The sequence below is a fragment of the Macrobrachium rosenbergii genome, chromosome 54 (assembly GCF_040412425.1).
Source record: "Macrobrachium rosenbergii isolate ZJJX-2024 chromosome 54, ASM4041242v1, whole genome shotgun sequence".
Lineage (NCBI taxonomy): Eukaryota > Metazoa > Arthropoda > Malacostraca > Decapoda > Palaemonidae > Macrobrachium > Macrobrachium rosenbergii.
The window spans coordinates 33097770-33118772 of record NC_089794.1 but is presented as its reverse complement, the minus strand read 5'-3'; the positions used below and the strand labels follow the sequence as shown (position 1 = coordinate 33118772).

The following is a 21003-nucleotide window of genomic DNA, read 5'->3' as shown; positions in this document are numbered from 1 at the left end:
TCTATCAGGTGGACAGGTGCAGGCTGTAGCCAGAGTTTTTTTTTTTTTTTTTTTTTTGTAAAATGGTCTATTTCGTTACGTAATTAAGTTTCGTTTTTATGGACGATTTCAAATTTATATTTTATCAAGATAGAATTGTTGTTTTGGTTGTTTTCATTGTAATGGTTATAGATTTAAATCATTGTACCCTTATATACCAGGTGGTCAGGCATAGCCTTTGGTCAGAAGTGGTCTTATTTTAGGAAATTTTTACCCGTTTTAGATAAAAGTTCGTAGAATAGGATGTGTTAATCAACATCCCATCCTACGAAATTTTGTTCACCTAAAATGGGTAAAAAAAAATTGGGTAAGTTGAATTTGAAAGTGATTAATTATTCAACAGTGAGTGTTAACCAAAACGATTGAAAATCAGATCATATCTCAATGATTTTCCCACTCGAATTTCATATATTTTAATTTTAAATGTTTCTCATGGCATCGTCTGATATAAAACCGCAAGACAGGTGGAACTACATTCCTACGATCGCATGCCTATGGGGATTTCGTGAGGACCGAAAGGGGTGCATGGGCCTTGCGTCCATTTAGTTTCGTGACAAGGGGGAAAAGGGAAGATTTCTTTTCTGATTTAGAAACGTCAATATCGTTCTGTGGGAAACTGGACGATTAGTTTCTTCTGAACCTGTATTTCTTCGGACGTGCGGTTTGTCTTTTTCTTTTATGGACATTTTTATGTTGTTCGTGTTATTGTGGTGGGAAGCTGGTTATTGGTTTCAGATATTAGGGAAAACGGAAATCTTTTATTTTTTATTGGGCATACATGTCTGTGTCTACATCTTAACACACACACTAATCTATATACTGTATATATGTGTATGTATATATATATATATATATATATATATATATATATATATATATATATATATATATATATATATATATATATATATATATATATACTGTATACCCACACACACACATGTATAAAGTGTGTGTGTTTGTACACAAGTTCGCTCCTCCGAAAAATAGGTTTCTTATGAATTACAGTGGGAAATTACATTTTTTTTCAGTGCGAAGTCAACGTTATTCATTGACCAGAAAGGGACATGAAGGAATTTAGCTAATAAGTTTGGTATTGTGGAAGCTGATTGGGGTTGCCAACAAAACATCTAACATAAGAATTTGCCAGAGAAAAAAAAAGGGATCTTTAAATATTCTAGTATTAATCCTTTAAAGTCAATCTTTCTCTCTGACTATACAGTGATTTCTAATGTAGCATCACGACAGAACTATTATACAGGTTTGTATTGATTTTACTCAGTCCATTGTGACGATGGAGACCTCCGAAGAAATACGGTATTGGGTGGAAGACGGATTCTGTTGGCATTAGGGCCTCCGGTGTGATAATGGAAGATGTTAGTAGTGTTAGCCTTGTACAAACACCGGATTTGGTACTCCGTGGGATTCTGACCGTCTGTGACCTCTCTCTCTCTCTCTCTCTCTCTCTCTCTCTCTCTCTCTCTCTCTCTCTCTCTCTCTCTCTCTCTGTTTAAATTGTTTCTTATGCATCTTCTGAACTTTTTTGTTAATCAAAGTAATCAAGATTTTTAATACTGCATATCGTCACCCTCATAAACTAACTGCCTAAGTCATTTTTTTGACCAAGTCACAATCATGACTTTGGCATAGTGATAATAATGTCTAAGTCACTGAGTGACTTAGGCAGAAAGCTTTTTGGGAAATTTATTCCACTTACTTTCTATATCCGACTTAGGAGGCAAGTATACCAGTAGGTGCGCCACATATTGGAGATTTGATTTAGGCAAAAATCCAAAAATCAATGAAAAATGACTTAGGCAGTTAGTTTATGAGGGTGACGATATGCTAAATACAGGGGGAAATTTTAAATGGAAAGCCTACGCTTGTCTGATTTTGTTCCTGGTTAGATATTATTATAAGCATATTTTCTGGGGGTCACTAAAGAGTTTCCATTCATTGTCTCGCCGCGTTCGTATTCATTGGTAAACTTAACTATGACCTGTGTTCATTAATAATTGGGAGGCTATAATGTCCATCTGGTGAACGTTTCGGCGCACCGGCCAATATTCAGTGTTCTCCAGTTGAAAATAGATACGTTTTCCCACGTAAAAAAATTCTCACATTATTTTAATTTTTATTTATTTTATTTATTTATACATTTTTTTGTCCCACAAAAACGTTTTTATTTGCAACGTAAACACACTTACTATATTATTGTAAAGCATTTACTGCAACCATCTGCACCATACATCGTACATCTTTCAGTTCAACCAACCCTTTCAACTTTATTCATGTGTATGGTAATATGGCATTGTTTTCTGAATTAGTGACCATTCGACATTTTTATTCATTAAGAAACCGACTTTCAGAATCTCTCGCAGAACGTTCATTTCACATACAATTTTCATTCATGAAGGCCTTGGGCATTTGCTTTTCATGTTATAAAACAAGCCCGTCCCCTACAGAATATTCATTAAAACCTTCTTACAGACTTTTTCATTCATTAACAGAAGAATCCATTTTCTCTCAAAGTTAATTTCGCCCAACCCTAAGACGTTTTTATTATCACATGCCCATAAAACAAAAAGGTCTTGGATATTTCCTGAACGATAAAACGATCTTAACAACAAAAACATTCGTTTAAACCTCGACATTTTCATTCATTAACGACCGAAATTATATATTATCGTATATGCAGACACCCTTCGATATTTTAGTTAACAGAAGGAGAGGAGACATTCTAACCGCCGCCGCCGCCCATAAAAAAGTACAGCGTATAATGCTGTAAGAAACTTTCAGCCACAGCCCAGCGGTGGCCGCTACAGGTGCCATACGCACTGTCATGGCTAAATTTAACCTTAAAATAAAAGCTAATAAGGCTAGAGGGCTGCAAATTTGGTATGTTTGATGATTGGCGGATGGATGATCAAAAATACCAATTTGAAGTCCCTCTAGCCTCAGTAGTCTTTAAGATCTGAGGGCTGACAGACAAATAACCATCTCGGCAGTTTTCTCTTACAGAAAACGAAAACCAGTTCGAGAAATTTTCCGAAAGTCTGGAAAGAGCAACCCGTTGTAATTCATTAATTAAACCGACGGGGCATATCTCCGCAAAGGTCTGCGCAGCGTCCATTTGCATAAAACAGAGACGCCCTTTGGCTGCTGAAGTTCCCGAGGAAAATTCCTCCTTCAGGATACAGGCCGCGGTTCTGGCTGCTTCTATTGTGTTGTAAAAGTTATCTGGGAAGTGTCGGGTCGGGCTGAGAGGAGAATTTTGTCCCTAATAAAACGTTGATTAGCTCCTGTGTTTTGGGAACGGTGGTTGCGTTGGTGGTGGGGTTGTTAGGGGTTGGGCGGGGGATGCAAGCTTAGCTTTGACCAAGTCTCTCTCTCTCTCTCTCTCTCTCTCTCTCTCTCTCTCTCTCTCTCTCTCTCTCTCTAGATGCATTTCTCTCTACACACACACACACACACACATACACACCGTCATTCTTAGGTCTTAACTCTCTCTCTCTCTCTCTCTCTCTCTCTCATTCTCTCTCTCTCTCTCTCTCTCTCTCTCTCTCTCTCTCTCTCTCTCTCCAGAATCTCCTCCGGTGTGTTATGTTAGTCTAATGACGACTGCGCTGCCTTCGCTAATACCACGCCAGACGCATGCATTAATCGAAGCAGGATTCCTCACGAAGTGGAATCTTCGGCAAAACGCAGGAATTCCGGCCTGGAATTGATTTCCTCAGTTTTTGGGTACAAGAGGAACTTTTGTATATTTTTTTAGTAGGAAATTTCCCCTCACCATTTTATTTAATTTTTTCTTTTAGGGTTTTAACCCTTCATTTTAGGGTTTTTTTTTTATCGTGCACGATAAATGTTTGATCAGAATTTGAATTTTTATCTGTTTGTATTACGATTCATTGAAATAACAAGAGACAATTGAGTATCAAGTGATCATTTTAGCAATACATTTAACCAGCTTAAGGGTACTTCTGCCTCTTTAAACCATGCTAAATGTTTAGGCCAAAAAAAAAAAGTAGTAGGCCTAACTAAATTAGCTCTTCCCTTTTTTTTTTTTTTCTCTTATGAGTACACAAAATTTCTACTGTCTAGGTCTAGGTTAACCGAAAAACATCCGTAGCTTTGTAAGGATTAACTCTGCCGTATAGTTATAGATTAGCTCATACGAAACTGTTTAACTGAAGCGAAAAGGCACTCGCTCGTATTGTTAATAATTAATGAAGGTATTGCGCTTTATTCTTTTTATTGTAGCGCCTTCAACGGCGGTGTAAGGTGGGTGTATTGGATTGACTCTGTTGGTTATCCGCTCAACGTCACATTTATTAAATATGCTAAAAAGATACGATATGTAGGTAAGAAAAAAAAAAGATAGGTTTCGTGAGATAGCCTTGTAACTAAAATATTGAAAGAAAATATTATTATTATTATTATTATTATTATTATTATTATTATTATTCAGAAGATGAACCCTATTCATATGGAACAAGCCTATAAGGACCATTAACTTGAAATTCCAGCTACCAAAGAATATAGTGTTTATTTGAAAGAGGTAACAGGAAACACAAAGAAGATATCAGATATTAGAAAAGAAAAAAATGACAAACATTAACAAAAAGATAAAAGACACAATAGATATCCAATGGAACGAAACTGTTTAGGAAATAAATCAAGTTACATTTTTACCTCTCGGGTTTTCTCCTGGTGACGCAACCGCTTTGCCTCGCCTCCCCTCCACTTCATCCTCTCGGATTTTGAGCATCAAACGCGGATTCGCTGATCCCCGTTCGATGTTCATCTCCTTGCTCATCTCCCGGCTTCCTGTGCAGCCTCCGGGAAAAAGCAAAATGACTTTGGAATCTAATTATATGCCTCTCCCCGACTCAGCTTTTTTCCTCCTCCTCCTCCTCTACCCCTCCTCCCGTCACGTAGGTTATTTCGGAAGTTATCAATTTATTTGGGATAACGATTCTCTCTCTCTCTCTCTCTCTCTCTCTCTCTCTCTCTCTCTCTCTCTCTCTCTCTCTCTCTCTCTCTCTCTCTAAAGGCTTTGTCATGCTTTATCAATTTTTACTGCTGTTAATATGGTTGATCACCATATTAACTTTGTACTTCTGCTTCTGAGAGAGAGAGAGAGAGAGAGAGAGAGAGAGAGAGAGAGAGAGAGAGAGAGAGACTTGAGACATGTAATGCTTAGCTAAACAGAACGCACAGCAAAGCTGTAAATGCTTGCATCAGCATCCACAGATGATGCGCCTTGGAAAAAAAAAAAAGTGTCTTCTGGAGTAATGCTTGGGCTAAATCGTTTTAATCACCAGGTACTTGGATTGTGCAGAAACACGGACTGCCCTTGCGGCAGTTAGAGAGAGAGAGAGGGTAGTTACAATTACCACTGATAACGACTGGGATTGGGCAGAAACTTGAGCCTTCCGTTGCAGTTTCTGGAGAGAGAGAGAGAGAGAGAGAGAGAGAGAGAGAGAGAGGATGTTGGGGGGGATGGATATCCCCGTTAGCCATAGTGGCAGGAGTGTGTATCATGCCGCCACTATAAATTACACGATGCCGTAATAAACGTGACCGTAAATTTCGAATGGATCCTCCGCATCTCTCTCTCTCTCTCTCTCTCTCTCTCTCTCATTCTAGCAGTTGGTTTTGGGGTATTGTATCAGAATCAAAATCGTCCTTCGCCTTCTTCGCTCGTAATCATTTTGGAACATCCAAATTGTACTGAAGATGAGAAGACACTCCATCTTCTCAGGGAGATTTATTTAGCCCTTGAAGATTTATAGTCAACTTGGCCCCACGCGAAATTTTACGACGGGGGTCGTCACCAGCTGCTGAAAGTCGTTGGAAGACTGTTGATTGGGTGGTAATGAGGGCTACTGGCACTTTAAGTGCCAAGTGCCTGCGTTGCTCAATGCCACTTTCTCCCTCCTACCCCTTCCCATATCCCTCTCCCTCCTCCATCACCCTCACACGCCTCAACCACTTTTTTGTCTTTCGCTCCAAAGCGCTTGTCTTGTAGACTTCTCGTTTTCAAGCGCTTAAACCATTTGTCTTTTGGCCAGAGCCCCGCTATTTATGGCCGTCATGCTTAACATATTGTCTTGATTCCTTGGCTTTATATAAAGCGATCTTTGTTTTTGATGTTTAACATCCCGGCTCTCCCCTTAACTCCTTAACACTTGAATGGTGCGGTACCGGAGGACCGGAGTTGTTGTATGTCATTAACCATTTAACTAACCATTTCAACGTTTGCAAAGAGCGCTTAGCTCTTCCGCTCTTCAAGCTGAATGGCGTGGTGCTAAAAAATGCATTCTCATTAACCTTTTATGCGTTTGAACGCGTCTTGAACTCGTTTCGCTCCAAGTGGCTGAATGTTCGACCACCAGAAATATATTACAAGTCGTTGACCTTTATTGTTGGCGACGGGAGTTTTGTCATGCGGATAAAACTCTTCACGTCGGTTGTAAATCTTGGGTTTAAATAAGACAATTGTTTCTTAACAAGGGAGGGTATTGGCTTGGCAGAGGTTTTTGCGGGAGACGATGACGACGACGGCGACGACGACGACCCAGCTGCTTTAAAGTTTATGATGTGTTTTCGTTATAACTTTGTTTTACGGCGTCACCTGATCTTTTTAACACCTTCAGGCCGTCCCGCGTGTCATATGAAGTCGGGATAAAAGCGTCTGTTTTATCTTCGAGATGTTTGCGTGTGTAAACACGGTCGTTATGTGCTTTTCGTAATGTGTGTTTTCTGGAGGAGTTACCGTATTAAATATATATATATATATATATATATATATATATATATATATATATATATATATATATATATATATATGTGTGTGTGTGTGTGTGTGTGTGTGTGTGTGTGTGTATTTATTTATAATTGAATGTCAGAAATGTGCATTATAGAATTCTGACTAAGTTTTAACTCAGCCAGTACGGATTTCAAAGTAAGATGCACAGGTACTTTATATTAAAAAAAAAATACAGTGTATAATAATATATTGAAACATTTTGTAGTATTACAAATCACCATTTCACATCAGTGTAACATTTTCATATTACGTTCATTCTTATTTCTGTAAAGGGCTTAACTCTATTTAGATGGGAATATAGAAGTAGCGTATCAAAAACTCTTAACTACTTCATTATAATATTTGTAGTTGATCCATACGCTTATTTTTTTCATTCATCTTTAATTCAAATGACAATCTTAGAGAGCAAGTGGCTAATGTAGGTTGAATATCACAAAAGGAACTCTCTCTCTCTCTCTCTCTCTCTCTCTTCTCAGTCACGAATTCCAAGAGACAGAAGGATCTTGTTCCAGAAAATTAGAAAGTGGAAAAAAGCTCTTGCAAAAGAAAAGAATGCATGGAAAGTGATGGAACTAAAAAGTAAGATAGAAAATGCAGAACAAAAGATTATACAATCAAAAGAAAATGAAAAAAATGGAACCTAGAAGAAATTTTACAAAATATCAGCAAAACCCTAAAATTTTTTATTCATATGCAAAAAGATGAATAAAATAAGAGTAGAAATAGGCCTCTAAGAATTGAAATTAACTAATGAAAAAGGAAATATGTAACATATTAGCAGAAAGATATAAGAGTGAATTTACACCTAGAATTGACAATGAAGATAATGATACAGAAATAAGAGATGAAAATACTGAATACTTATCAGATATAGATATTACAACGATATTGTGCAGGCTATTAATGAAATTAAAAATGGATCAGCAGCAGGACCAGATGGAGTACCTGCCATATTGTTAAAGAAAGTGGTTCATTCAATCAGTCGCTAGCAATATTATTAAGGCAAAGTATAGATACAGGCAAGATTTATGATGAGCATAAATTAGCATATATTACTCCTACTTTCAAAAGTGGTTCAAGACTAGAGGCAAGTAATTATAGGCCTGTGAGTCTGACATCTCATATTATGAAAGTATATGAAAGGGTAATGAAAAAAATATAATGAAACATTTAATGAAAAATAGATTGTTCAATATAGGACAACATGGTTTTGTCGGAAAAAGTACACAAACCCAACTGTTTCATATATAAAAATATGATAAATGAAAAAGATACAGATGTGGTTTACCTAGACTTTGCAAAAGCTTTTGACAATCATAATATATTAGAAAAAAATTAGAAAACATAACATTGTTGACAAAGTAGGAAGATGGATAAAAGAATTTTTGCAAAATAGAAAACAGATAGTGATTGCAAACGATGAGAAATCGGATGAAGCTACGGTAATATCGTGTACTCTCAGGGTACGGTGTTAGCTGCATTGCTGTTTGTGATTATGATTGCAGACATAGACAGTAATGTTAAGGACTCAGTAGTAAGAAGTTTCGCAGATGACACAAGAATAAGTAGAGAAATTGCTTGTGATGAAGATAGGAACTCTACAAAGAGACCTAAACAAAATATATAAATGGGCAGAGATAAATAGGATGGTATTTAACTCTGATAAATTTGAATCAATGAACTATGGTGATAAAGTAGAATGCTATATCATATAAAGGACCTAATATGAGACAATCACAAACAAGGAAGCAGTTAAAGACCTTGGTGTGATGTTGAATAGGAATATGTTATGCAATGATCAAATAGCAATTTATTGGCAAATGCAAAGCAAAAATGGGAATGTTGTTCCGCACTTCAAAACTAGAAAAGCTGAACACATGATTATGCTTTATAAACGTACGTCACGTAGTCCACTTGAATATTGCAATATAATATGGTACCCACACACCAAAAGGATATTGCACAAATAGAGAGTACAAAGGTCATTTACAGCTAGAATAGAAGAAGTTAAGGACCTTGACTACTGGGAAAGACTACAATTCTTAAATTTATATAGTCTTGAAAGGAGAAGAGAACGATACATGGTAATTCAAGCATGGAAACAGATAGAAGGAATTACCGAAAACATCATGGAACTAAAATTATCAAAAGAGCAAGCAGAGGTAGATTAATAGTGCCAAAAACTATACCAGGAAAATAAGGAAAGCACACAGGACATTAATCCACCACGCACCAGCATCGATAATGCATATTCAATACCAGCTCATCTGAGGAACATAACAGGAGTGAGCGTAGATGTGTTTAAGAATGACAAATATCTAAGATGCATCCCAGACCATCCAAGACTGGAAGATGCAAAATATACCGAAGATGCGTTAGCAACTCTCTGGTAGACATCAAAGTGCCTCACACTGAGGGACCTGGGGCAACCCAACGAATTGTAAGGTCTGTTGAATGGGGTTAGCTGCAGTTTTTATACTTGCTGCCAGCATCTGAGTCACGTGGAGGTAGCTAGTGCATTGGATGCTAGTAATATCATTTGGTATAAAATACCTTATCCATTTTTCTTATTCCTGTTTATATATATATATATATATATATATATATTATATTATATATATATATATATATATATATATATATATATATATATATTATATATATATATATACATATACATATAGTGTGTATGTATGTATGTATGTGATCTATCGGCTTGTGGTATATAATAGCCATGAATATTGACCTTTGAATAGGGCTATAGCATTAGTCGATATGTATATTTTTCTTATTCCTGTTTTGGGCTGTTTGTATGTTTATATATATATATATACACACACACACACACATATATATATATATATATATATATATATATATATATATATATATACACACACACACACATGTATGTATGTAGGATTTCCCCATTACCCTAACCTCGTCTAAATAGCCGCGTTGATCCGGCCAACTAGAGTTGTAAATCTGAAGAATCCCAGCGCGGACGGAATTCATTTGGTACGGAATGCGTAACATGACGCGGCAGCGGCATTTAATGGGCTCAGAACAGCGTATATTCCCTTCAAGTGATTAGTGGTAATAGCTATTTGCAGTGCCCTATAAATGCGAGAGAAATTCGGCGATGGTCAGTATTGCCGGGTGGGACTGGGAGAGGACGGGGGCGGGGATGGGGAGGGAGAGGTTTGGGAAATAATTGAAATTTAAGGAGTGTTTGTTTTTTTGGGTTTCGGGGTTAGTAAGTATTCCCTTTGATGTGGTTAGGTGAGGTAGTAAATGAAAAATATGGGGCCATTAATGATTTTATAAGTGGTTTCGTTAACGATTCCACTTTTATCTAAATTCATGAATTCCACTTTCATCCAAATTCATAATTTCCACCTTTATCGAAATAAATAAAATATACTTTTATCTTAGCTCGCGCTTCCACTGTTATCTAAATTCATGAATTGCACTTTTTATCTGAATTCATAAATATCAGTTTTATCGGAATTCATAAATTTCATTTGTTTTGGATTCATATATTCCACTTTTTTCTAAATTTATTAATTCCTGTTTTTTCTGAATTTTTTAATTCCGCTCCCATCTAAATACATAGAATCTACATTTTTTCGCTAAATTCACAAGTTCCACTTTTTCCAAAATTCATAGATTCTGCTTTGATCTAAATTCGTAACCCACACCGAATTTTAATATACGTATTTCCCACTCATTTTGAAAACACTTCACACATTGTGTTTTAGTAATTACTGTAAATTCAATTTTTTTAAAAGAAATTACGAATCTATCTTTTTTTTGAAGTTATTTATTTTCTCTGGGTACATAAACTGGTACATAAACTGAAAGTACTAATTCGTTTGATTATCTTAAACCATTGTTTATTTACAACGACTTATTTTCTCAAGGCGCATGAACTGAAATCACCAATTTCTGTAATCATCTTGACCATTCTTTATTTACAACGACTTACTTTCTCAAGGTACATGAACTGAAATCACCAATTCCTTTGATTATCTTAACCACTGTTTATTTTGCAAAAGCATCGGAATTCTTTTTATTGTGTTTTCCTTAACTTAAAGTCTTCACATTTGACGGTGTCGAGACGGCGACCAGAGCCAAGGAGAATCTACAAGGTGCCGACATTTACTCAGGCTGTTGTACCCTTAGGATAGAATATGCTAAGGTAAGTCGCTCCCTTCTTGTCATTTGTACTTTTATTTATTTATTTTGTTTTATTTTGATTCAGAAGTGTGCGCGAAAGATTATCTTACTTTAATTTTTGTCAGAGAATGGTAAGATAAATCAAGGTCTTTTCATTTTTCTGTTCAATGAATTTATTAATTAATATGTTTTTTATATATGTATTTATTTTTTGTTTTGTTTATTTTGGCTCAGAAGTGTTCATGGAAGATTTCTATATTATATTAATTTTTGTCAGAGATTGATGGAAAATGTAAATCATTTCTCTATTTTGATATGAAAGTGTGCATGAAAAATTAGGATTATTTTGATTCTTGTGTAAGAATGGTGTATAAAGGTAAAATGTTTCTCTCTATTATTGATATATACAGTATGTATTTATTTACTTATTTATTTATTTTCTATATAGTGTACATGGAAGATTAGTGTCATTGTAATTTTTGTCTAAGAATGGTGTAGGAATGTAAAATTTATTTTTCTTACTTTTAGTTTTGATTCAGAAGTCTATATGGAAGATATTTAATATACAATTTCTCTATTTTGCATCTATTTGTTTATTATTTTTTTTTATTCAGAAGGAATGGAAGATTAGTGTCATATTTAATTTTCTTTCAAAGAATGGTGTAGAAATTTAAGATTTTTCTCTTTGTTATTTACGGTTATTTTTTATGGACTTATATTTATATGAAAGTGTACACTGAAGATTATTCATATTTTAATTTATGTCGGAGAATGATAAAGGGTTCCCGGTAATAAAATTGGCATCAGCATTAATGTTTAATATCATTCTCATCTCTAATGTTATTGCCTACTAATGAAGCCAGGCATAATTACTGCTCCTCCCAGTATAATTTCCTTTGTCAAGATAATTACATAAAACTTAATGTAATCTTATTAGCATGTTTCTGCCCTCCCTGGGATAACGGTACAAAGGGGGGAGGGGGAAGCCTGGTAATTTGACGTAATTAATTACAGCTTTTTGCTGGTTCTCAAGGCGTGTGGTGGGGGGAGGTGTTTGAGGGAAGGGGGATGGGGGAGTGATGGACTGAAGCTATGATGTAGGCTGGATTTAATGAAGTCTGAATGTAGTAGGCAATTTGCCTGATTGATATCGTAGACTGGCAGATTGACATGTGACTGCTCGAGTGCTACGGCAGATTAATTCTGATGGAGTTTTGTCAATTATGTGGATAGTTAATTTTGTGATTATTGATGCTTCAGGAGCTTTGTAGGAAAATCTTGGATGGATAGATATATACTGTACATAGGTTGGTTAATTTTATGATTGTTATTGCTTGGAGCTAATACTAGTAGGAAAGTCTTTGATGGATAGATAGATAGGTGGGAAAATCTTTCAGTAGTTAATCTATAACTAATACCCCGGGTGGGGGCGGTTAGTGCCGTCGGTGCACCACTCTAGGCAAAACTTGAGGTTCTTTGCAGCGTCCCTTCGGCCCCTAGCTGCAACCATTTTTTCTCCTTTTACCGTACCTCCTTTCATATTCTCTTTCTAACGTCTTACTTTCCACCCTCTCCTAACAATTGATTCATATTGCAACTGCGAGTTTTTCCTCCTGTTACACCTTTCAAACCTTTTACTGTCGATTTCCTTTTCAGCGCTGAATCACCTCATAGGTCCCATTGCTTGGCCTTTGACCTAAATTCTATATGCAATTCAGTTCAATCTATAACTAATATTGGAATTGAAAACATCGTAGACTTGACAAAATCTAAACCTATATTTCCACAAAGTTGCTTCTGTCCTCTCGACTGTGGCACTAATGGGCGACAGTGATTTAATTGTTGTTTACTTCATGCACCATCCTTTTTGTGCTCCTAACCATCTAAATTCAGTTATGACATCTAAATTCAATCATGACATCTTTATGACACACATCACAGCAATGTTAAATCTGCTCGCGTATCCTTGTACATACAGTAATGTATGACCTCGTTTGGCTAACGTTGCAGCCTTGCAATTTTTTCCGGTTTGTTGTGACATTCACGCGCAGTTAATCGTGTCTTTGGCATGTCTTTGGGGATGATTGAGGGTAGTTGTCTTTTCTGTAATAGTAGCTCCTAAGGGGTAATGTCAAGGGTGTTCAGATCCGTCCCTTTGTGAACGCTCTGTCTATTATCATGTGATTTGCTTTATGTATTCAAATTATTTGCAATTATCTCCGCAATGGCTTTTGAGGCGCTGGGCGTGAGATGCTGTCCGTCTTCAGGACGGATGAGAAATGAGCAAGGCTCTCTCTCGTGGAAAAAATAGACTGGATTGTTATTGAATCGGTTAAATATGTACTTTCAAAATGGGAGGATCTCGAAGAGGTAATTCTCTCCCCACAAGGATGAAATTATTCATAGTCTCTCTCTCTCTCTCTCTCTCTCTCTCTCTCTCTCTCTCTCTCTCTCTCTCTCTCTCTCTCTCGGAAAAAAGACTGGATTGTTGTTGATTCGGCTAAATATGTAGGTACTTTCAAAATGGGAGGTCCTCGGAGAGGTAATCCTCTCCCCACTGGGATGAAACTATTCATAATATCTCTCTCTCTCTCTCTCTCTCTCTGGAGGAAAAAAATTACTGGATTGTTATTGATTCGGCTAAATATATACTTTCAAAATGGGAGGACCTCGAAGAGGTAATCCTCTCCCCACTGGGATGAAACTATACATTAATCTCTCTCTCTCTCTCTCTCTCTCTCTCTGGAGGAAAAAATATACTGGATTGTTATTGATTCGGCTAAATATATTGTTTCAAAATGGGAGGACCTGGAAGAGGTAAATCTCTCCCCACTGGGATGAAACTATTTATAATTCTCTCTCTCTCTCTCTCTCTCTCTCTCTCTCTCTCTCTCTCTCTCTCTCTCTCTCTCTCTCTCTGGGGGCGGTGATGGGAAAACCATGAGTAGAATGTTATTCCTTCTTATCTCTCCGGCGAGATGTTTCATGTTCATGCCATAAATTCCCTCCCCTGTCATTGTAAGAAAGACTTGATTGGCGTTTTGTCACAACCCCCTCATTGAGCGCGCAAGCTCGCAGATAGTTCAAGCAGACGCGTCGCATTTCCTTGGAAATGACCTGCCTGCCATATCTGTCAACAGCATTTTAGAAAGAGGTTATTTTCGAACCCTCTCCCTCTCTTCCAACCTCGTGGAGGAGGTCGGATGGATCATACTTCACACGTAGGTGTAATGTTCCCCCATGGGGAGGTGGGAATGCCCCCCTGTGGTTTTTGCACGGAGAAATGTCTTGTGTGGTTATATATATGTATATGATACGAGCTTTGATCTCCCGTGCTTTCGGATGCCTGCGGTGATAGGATGGCATTTACAGAGTGCCGATGCTCTAATTTGTAATTGGGGAAGGCTTCTGTGCCCTGGCCTGAATGCCAAATCAGTTACGTATCGTTCTTGTTTTGTAACGGAGAAAGGTCTTAATCCCGAGTGCCAAATGTGAATTATATAATTGATGAGTATACTTCGCCTCCTTACCTATTTAGATTTGTGGGGGTGTCCGTATGTAGGGTAATGAGGGTGCATTGCCTGATACGTAGTCAGCGCAGTTTTATCGCGTGGCTTAATACTAAGAGATTCTTCCGCACCCGTTTAGATATTAGTTCACATTTATAGTTGCCACTCATTGCCCGCTTTGGATAAACACTCCATTTCTGGATGCAAGACGTCTTGCTTGACTTACTTGGACTCAAGAACCTCTGTCTTTCCTTGTTCCTCACTTTATGATTCACATTAATAATTGTAATAAATTCAATCTTAGATTAAAAATCGGGTATGGTCAGTGTTTGGACAGGTGATCAGAAATTCATCGTTACGAAACCATGCAACTAACCTCAGGTGTCTGGTGAGGTTCTGAGAACCTTACCGAGTAAGTGAGTGAGTACATCATCCTGACGAACCAATTTTAGTACCTTCATATTGACAGTAAACAGAGTTGACGATGCACCCGGCAACGTAAGTGCTGGTTGCAGATACGGGGTGTTTCAGGGGGTGGGGAGGGAAAGGGCCAGGAGACGTATGACCGGCCACTCTTAATCATCTTCATTACCATGACTTAGATGTATGGCCATACGCAAGCCGACTGATTCGTGCTGCTTTTAAAGCTGACATTATTCGTTTTAATTTGTTTAATGGAACGGGTTTAATCCTTGTTTGGCTCTCTCTCTCTCTCCACACACACACACGCGCACACACACACACAAATTCTCGTTCCTCATTGGAAGGGTGGGTAGCGTTCTCAGCTAGCACTCTGCTGGCCCCGCGTTCGATTATCCGACCGGCCAATGAAGAATTAGAGGAACTTATTTCTGGTGATAGAAATTCATTTCTCGCTATAATGTGGTTCGGGTTCCACAATAAGCTGTAGGCCCCGTTGCTAGGTAACCAATTGGTTCTTAGCCACGTAAAATAATCTAATCCTTCGGGCCAGCCCTAGGAGAGCTGTTAATCAGCTCAGTGGTCTGGTTAAACTAAGGTGTACTTAACCTCTCTCTCTCTCTCTCTCTCTCTCTCTCTCTCTCTCTACTCACGCACGTACAAATAGATGCAGACTTATTTAGTCACATTTTTCTCTGCTTTTATAAAAAAAAATTTAGAATGGGTACCTGGAATTCCGTTACCAATGTTAACTCTCTCTCTCTCTCTCTCTCTCTCTCTCTCTCTCTCTCTCTCTCTCTCCTTGGTGTTAAACAAATACAGTAATAAATGATCGGGAGTGTTTGCGAACAAAAACACTATCTTCTCCTTATAAACAAGATTAGGAGCGTGACTGGCAGTACCAACAAGAACAGAGATATACCCTGGCTGGGTTGGGTGGGGGAGGGGTGGGGTTGCATTTTGACATTTTTCCGCCATTCTGTAGAGTAAGTTTTACTGTGAGTGAGTGAAGGACAGTTTATCAGACTTAATCATTCCTGAATAATGGCAATTTGATTATATACATAAAAAGTATTTGGTAAAGTTTTTGAAAATTACGGTCATTGAAATACTGTCGTTTAGATGTAAATTATTAGAATATGGTCAAGAAACAGTGTGCGACAGTTAGTAATTGATAAAGTACTTTTGTTATTGTGAAAGAGTATAATGATATGCATCATATATCGAAAGGAAAATATTCCTTTTATATACTGGAAACGTTTTTCTACATGTGCGACCTCGTTCACACGCGAATATAAATAATACATCATGTAGCTGACGTACATTAAATGTCTCGCTGTTACAAAAACAGGCGCACAGTAAATGTACAAGTGTACGTGCCTGAACATATTCACTAACTGTACATCAGGTGAACGTGGTCGCCGAGTAGTTCGCTCGCAAGGTGAACACGGGGGTTAGAAGGGATTCCTTTCAAATATTGAAGGGTGTGGTCACGCCAGGAGTACTTGTGTGTGTGTGGGTGTGTAAAGATAAAATCACTAATTTCATTTTTGTTGTTTATGGGGTTCCTCCCCGTAGGGGGTTAGTGCCATTGGGGCACCTCACGCGCGGTGCACTGTAGGCATTTTTAAGGTTCTGTGCAGCGCCCCATCGGCCCCTAGCTGCAACCCCTTTCATTCCTTTTACTGTACTTGAGTTCATATTATCTTACTATCCACACTCTTCTAACAATTGTTAAATATCGCAACTGCGATGTTTTCCTCCTGTTACGCCTTTGCAACCTTTTACTCGCAATTTTCCTTTCAGAGCTGAATGACCTCATAGGTCCCAGCGCTTGGCCTTCGTCCTAAATTGTATATTCTGTTTTCTTTATGGCTTTCCAAGAGCATTACATGAGGAAGATGCCACATCTCCGTTCACTTCAGTATCGAAATAAATCCACTTTTATGTTTTCCTTTTTCGGGACACGGTCAACCGGCCAATCTACCACCGCCCATTATTCTCCCATGCCCCCCACCCAAAAAAAAGCCTCTTTCATTCAAGGACTAGATCTTGGTAGTGTCGTGACTGGAATATTTTTTTTTTTCCCAGCCCTCTTTTGTAATGTTAGACATCCATTTTTGGGAAGGGCAGGATTCATCGTGGGTCAGATGAAAGCAGTTGAGGGATTATTGATTTGATGTGGAAATCGACCAGGTAATTTGAAGGAATTTCCTCTCTCTCTCTCTCTCTCTCTCTCTCTCTCTCTCTCTATATATATATATATATATATATATATATATAATGTGTGTGTGTGTGTGTGTGTGTGTGTATAACTGAATCACGAAAATATGGAACGTGATGAATATATATAAATAAAGATAAAATCCACAAAGGAAACGGAAACACTGGAGTGCTATGAGGCCTTTCGACACTTAGGTCCTTTACTTAGCAGACTCCTTCGTGATTTTATCTTTAGATATATATATATATATATATATATATATATATATATATATATATATATATATATATATATATATATATATATATATATATATACACACTTGTATATAATTATATATATGTATATACCGTATATATGTATATATGTATATATATATATATATATATATATATATATATATATATATATATATATATATATATATATATATATATATATATAGTGTCTTTCTTTCCTAACAGTACTTGATCTAGTACCTTTCATCGTGTTCAACATACGCGTGACATACCAGATAACAAAGTCCGTTTGTTATATCTCAGTCGTTTACCATTCTCTCCTTGTATTGGCCATCAAGTTTTTCAGCCGGCAGTGCAGTTTCTCATTACTATTCATGAAAAATTTGGAATAGGTTTTTAAACGCTCTCTGAGCTCGCATGAATTTTCTACATTCTTCCTCTTTGTCACTTTACCATCCTAGTCTTTTGACTTGGAATTCGGACGTAATGACCGATGCATTTTTATAAATTCTTATCAATTCTTTTCTCCGCCATTTTTATGATATTTTTGTTGGATAAGTCTGGATGTTTTATTACTGTACGTTCGCATTTTCGAGAGACCCACCATAGTTTGTGTGCAAGACTGATATGATCCTGGTACATCACTAGATTGGGCGTTAGTCCCTATATTATAATTTTCCTAAGAACGCTTCCTGTAGGACTCCTTAATTGCCTATTGTCTTAAGCTAATGATCTGATTACCTTGGGCAAAACCTACTTATTCTTCCGAATGAGTTTTTATTCTTTTTAAGCTCACCGTTGTATTAGCCTAGATTTTTAGTTATTAAAGCTGGATTTTTCTTTTTTCATTACTCAGCTTTGAATTCTCTCTCTCTCTCTCTCTCTCTCTCGAACTTTGCAAAGCTTTAGGGAGGGTCGGGGAAAAAAATTCGGTAGCCGCAGAGTGACTGTAAAAACCTGCGGTCCTGCACGCCCCAATTCACACGCACAAAAGCCCCATCGTCCTGCCCACCACGTTGGGGAACTCTATATTCCCCCACCCCCAGTCCCCAAAAAAGTCCTTCCCCTCTTTACAGTGCCTCTCTCTCTCTCTCTCTCTCTCTCTCTCTCTCTCTCTCTCTCTCTCTCTCTCTCTCTTCTATAGACCGATCAAATTACACTTATTGTCTATATTCCCCAACCCACAGTCCCCTCAAAAATTCTTCCCCTCTTTACAGTCTCTCTCTCTCTCTCTCTCTCTCTCTCTCTCTCTCTCTCTCTCTCTCTCTCCTCTCTCTCTCTATTGAACCCAGTAACCAGTCGTGGCCCCTGTATTTGCTGGATGTCCTGAACACCCATTTATATAAATATTTTTACCCATTTTTTCCCAACACGTCCTTTCATTCCTCTTTACTCTTTTTTCGCCCTTCAACATGGAAATTAGATTTGCTCTTTCTCCTCCTCGGTGATCAAAACCAATAGAAACTGCCAACAACATGTGTCGGTCTTGTCGACCGCAAACTGAATTACTGGACTCTCTCTCTCTCTCTCTCTCTCTCTCTCTCTCTCTCTCTCTCTCTCAAGTGTCATGTCAACTGCCGCGTTTGGATTTTGGCGTCCCCACCCAGGTGCAGTGTCTCTCTCTCTCTCTCTCTCTCTCTCTCTCTCTCTCTCTCTCTCTCTCTCTCTCTCTCTCTCTCTCTCTCTCTCCTCAAGTGTCATGTCAACTGCCGCGTTTGGATTTTGGTGTTCCCATCTATGTGCAAAGTCCCCCTCCCCCCCTTCTCTCTCTTTTCTTTTCCTTATGTAACCCTGTTAGTTTGTACACTACATTCGAAAATTAATGCTGTCTTGATGCAGTATCCCCTATTTTTTTTTTTTAACACGGCAAAATGAAATTAACTTTTATACTCTGTGGAATACAGTGCATACGCTTTTTTTTTTATTTAGAGGTGCAGTAGAGCAGTTTTTTTATTTAGAGATGCAGTAGATTTTTTTTTTTTTTTTTTTTTTTTTTTTTTTTAACGTTACAGGAAATTCCATATACTCGTGCAGGTACTGTTTTGAAGTAAGAGACCTTATATTTCCCGACCTGCATTTTTATTTCTTTCATATCTGTTGGTTATAATATTCTCTCTCTCTCTCTCTCTCTCTCTCTCTCTCTCTCTCTCTCTCTCTCTCTCTCTCTCTCTCTCTCTCAGTCCAAGTAACCTTTATTACAAGTATTTTAACCCGTATGTTTGCAGTTAAAGTTCAACAATGCAAGAAGCGACCATATAATTGTATGCCTTAAATAAATTTTATTGCTCGGTCGGTGAAACTCCTTCCTCAATTCTTAGCATAGACCAGACGCTTCTCCGAAAGGCGACCTCGATTTCGAAGAACTTGAGCGAGCAGAGAAGAAGCTGAAGCATCGCGTCGATGACTCTCCTTCGGAGGAATTCTCTACCTCGCTCGTAAATTTCCGGCGGGTATGCGAACGCCACCATATCACGTCTGGTTTGCTGCTGTCATTTTCCTGCGGCGTTTCTGGTACTGCCAGTGCCACACGTTGGTTCTGGTACATTCGAGTGCCGCGTTGTTCGTGGCGTGGCACGAGATGCTGATGGATGCTGCTAGTAGTGCTTGGAGGAACAAACAGATGGTGGAAAAAAGATTTTATGTCGACCTGTCGTCATGAGAGTGATGGACAGGCGAAGGAGAAATTTTTATTTTTCCTCAAAGTACATTTGGATGTGTTTGAACGCTTTTCTTGGTTTCATTAATTGATAATAAAAGGCAGGCTACGTAGGCTAAATGAACGCATTTCTTGGTTTCATTAATGATAATAAAAGGCAGACTGCGTAGGCTAAATAATAACCACGACGTTTTTGAGATTTACAATAGATTTCCCTCGCTTGATGGACTGGTGAAGGGAAAATTTTTATTCATCCTCAACGCATACTTGAAAGTGATGAACATTTTTCTTGGTTTTATTATTAATTGGAATAAACTTATTAATCATTGATAAGCAGAGTATTTGAATAATTCACTGGGCATTTATGAGATTTGTAATATATTTCCCTCGAATGACGGACATGTAAGGAAAAGTACGTATTTAACCTTGAAGTGCACTTGGAAGTGTTAACTTTTTTCTAGCCATTGATAAGCCAAACTACTACAATAATTCTCTCGTCGGTTTCTCTCTCTTTCTCTCTTATCTCTCTCTCTCTCTCTCTCTCTCTCTCTCTCTCTCTCTCTCTCTCTCTCTCCATTGGCCAACTTCAGCGTAAATAAACTGAACGTGTTTCAGATTTACAATGTATTTCTCAAAACTAATTTATAATATAATGGCTAACTTGAAAATTAAGAACTGAAGAAATCTAATGTAACTACTACAGTAAGTGACAGTTTCTTCTAAGACAGGAATTCTGAGAGATTAAACATTTGAGCATTTGTTTGACATAGATTTTTTTTCCCCTCGCGAAGCACGCTTGGGATGCCGGTCATCTCGCTTGATGAAGATTTTGATTGAAATAACTTCGCATTTGGCTAGATAAGGGGAAGCACAGAGGGCCGTAGGAATGCCTTCTCGTGTGT

General features: G+C 37.8%; 1 protein-coding gene across 36 annotated transcripts in view; it reads left to right on the top strand.

Moving 5' to 3' along the window:
• sm (smooth) overlaps window positions 1-21003 on the top strand; it is a 783427-nt gene that overhangs the window by 722935 nt on the left and 39489 nt on the right. For 31 of the 36 annotated variants that reach the window (XM_067097814.1, XM_067097810.1, XM_067097830.1 and 28 more), the window contains one exon: window positions 10979-11075. In XM_067097814.1, coding sequence (XP_066953915.1) covers window positions 10979-11075 — 97 coding nt within the window. The remainder of the gene's footprint in view (window positions 1-10978; window positions 11076-21003) is intronic. The other 5 variants (XM_067097815.1, XM_067097823.1, XM_067097837.1 and 2 more) reach the window with 1 other exon arrangement.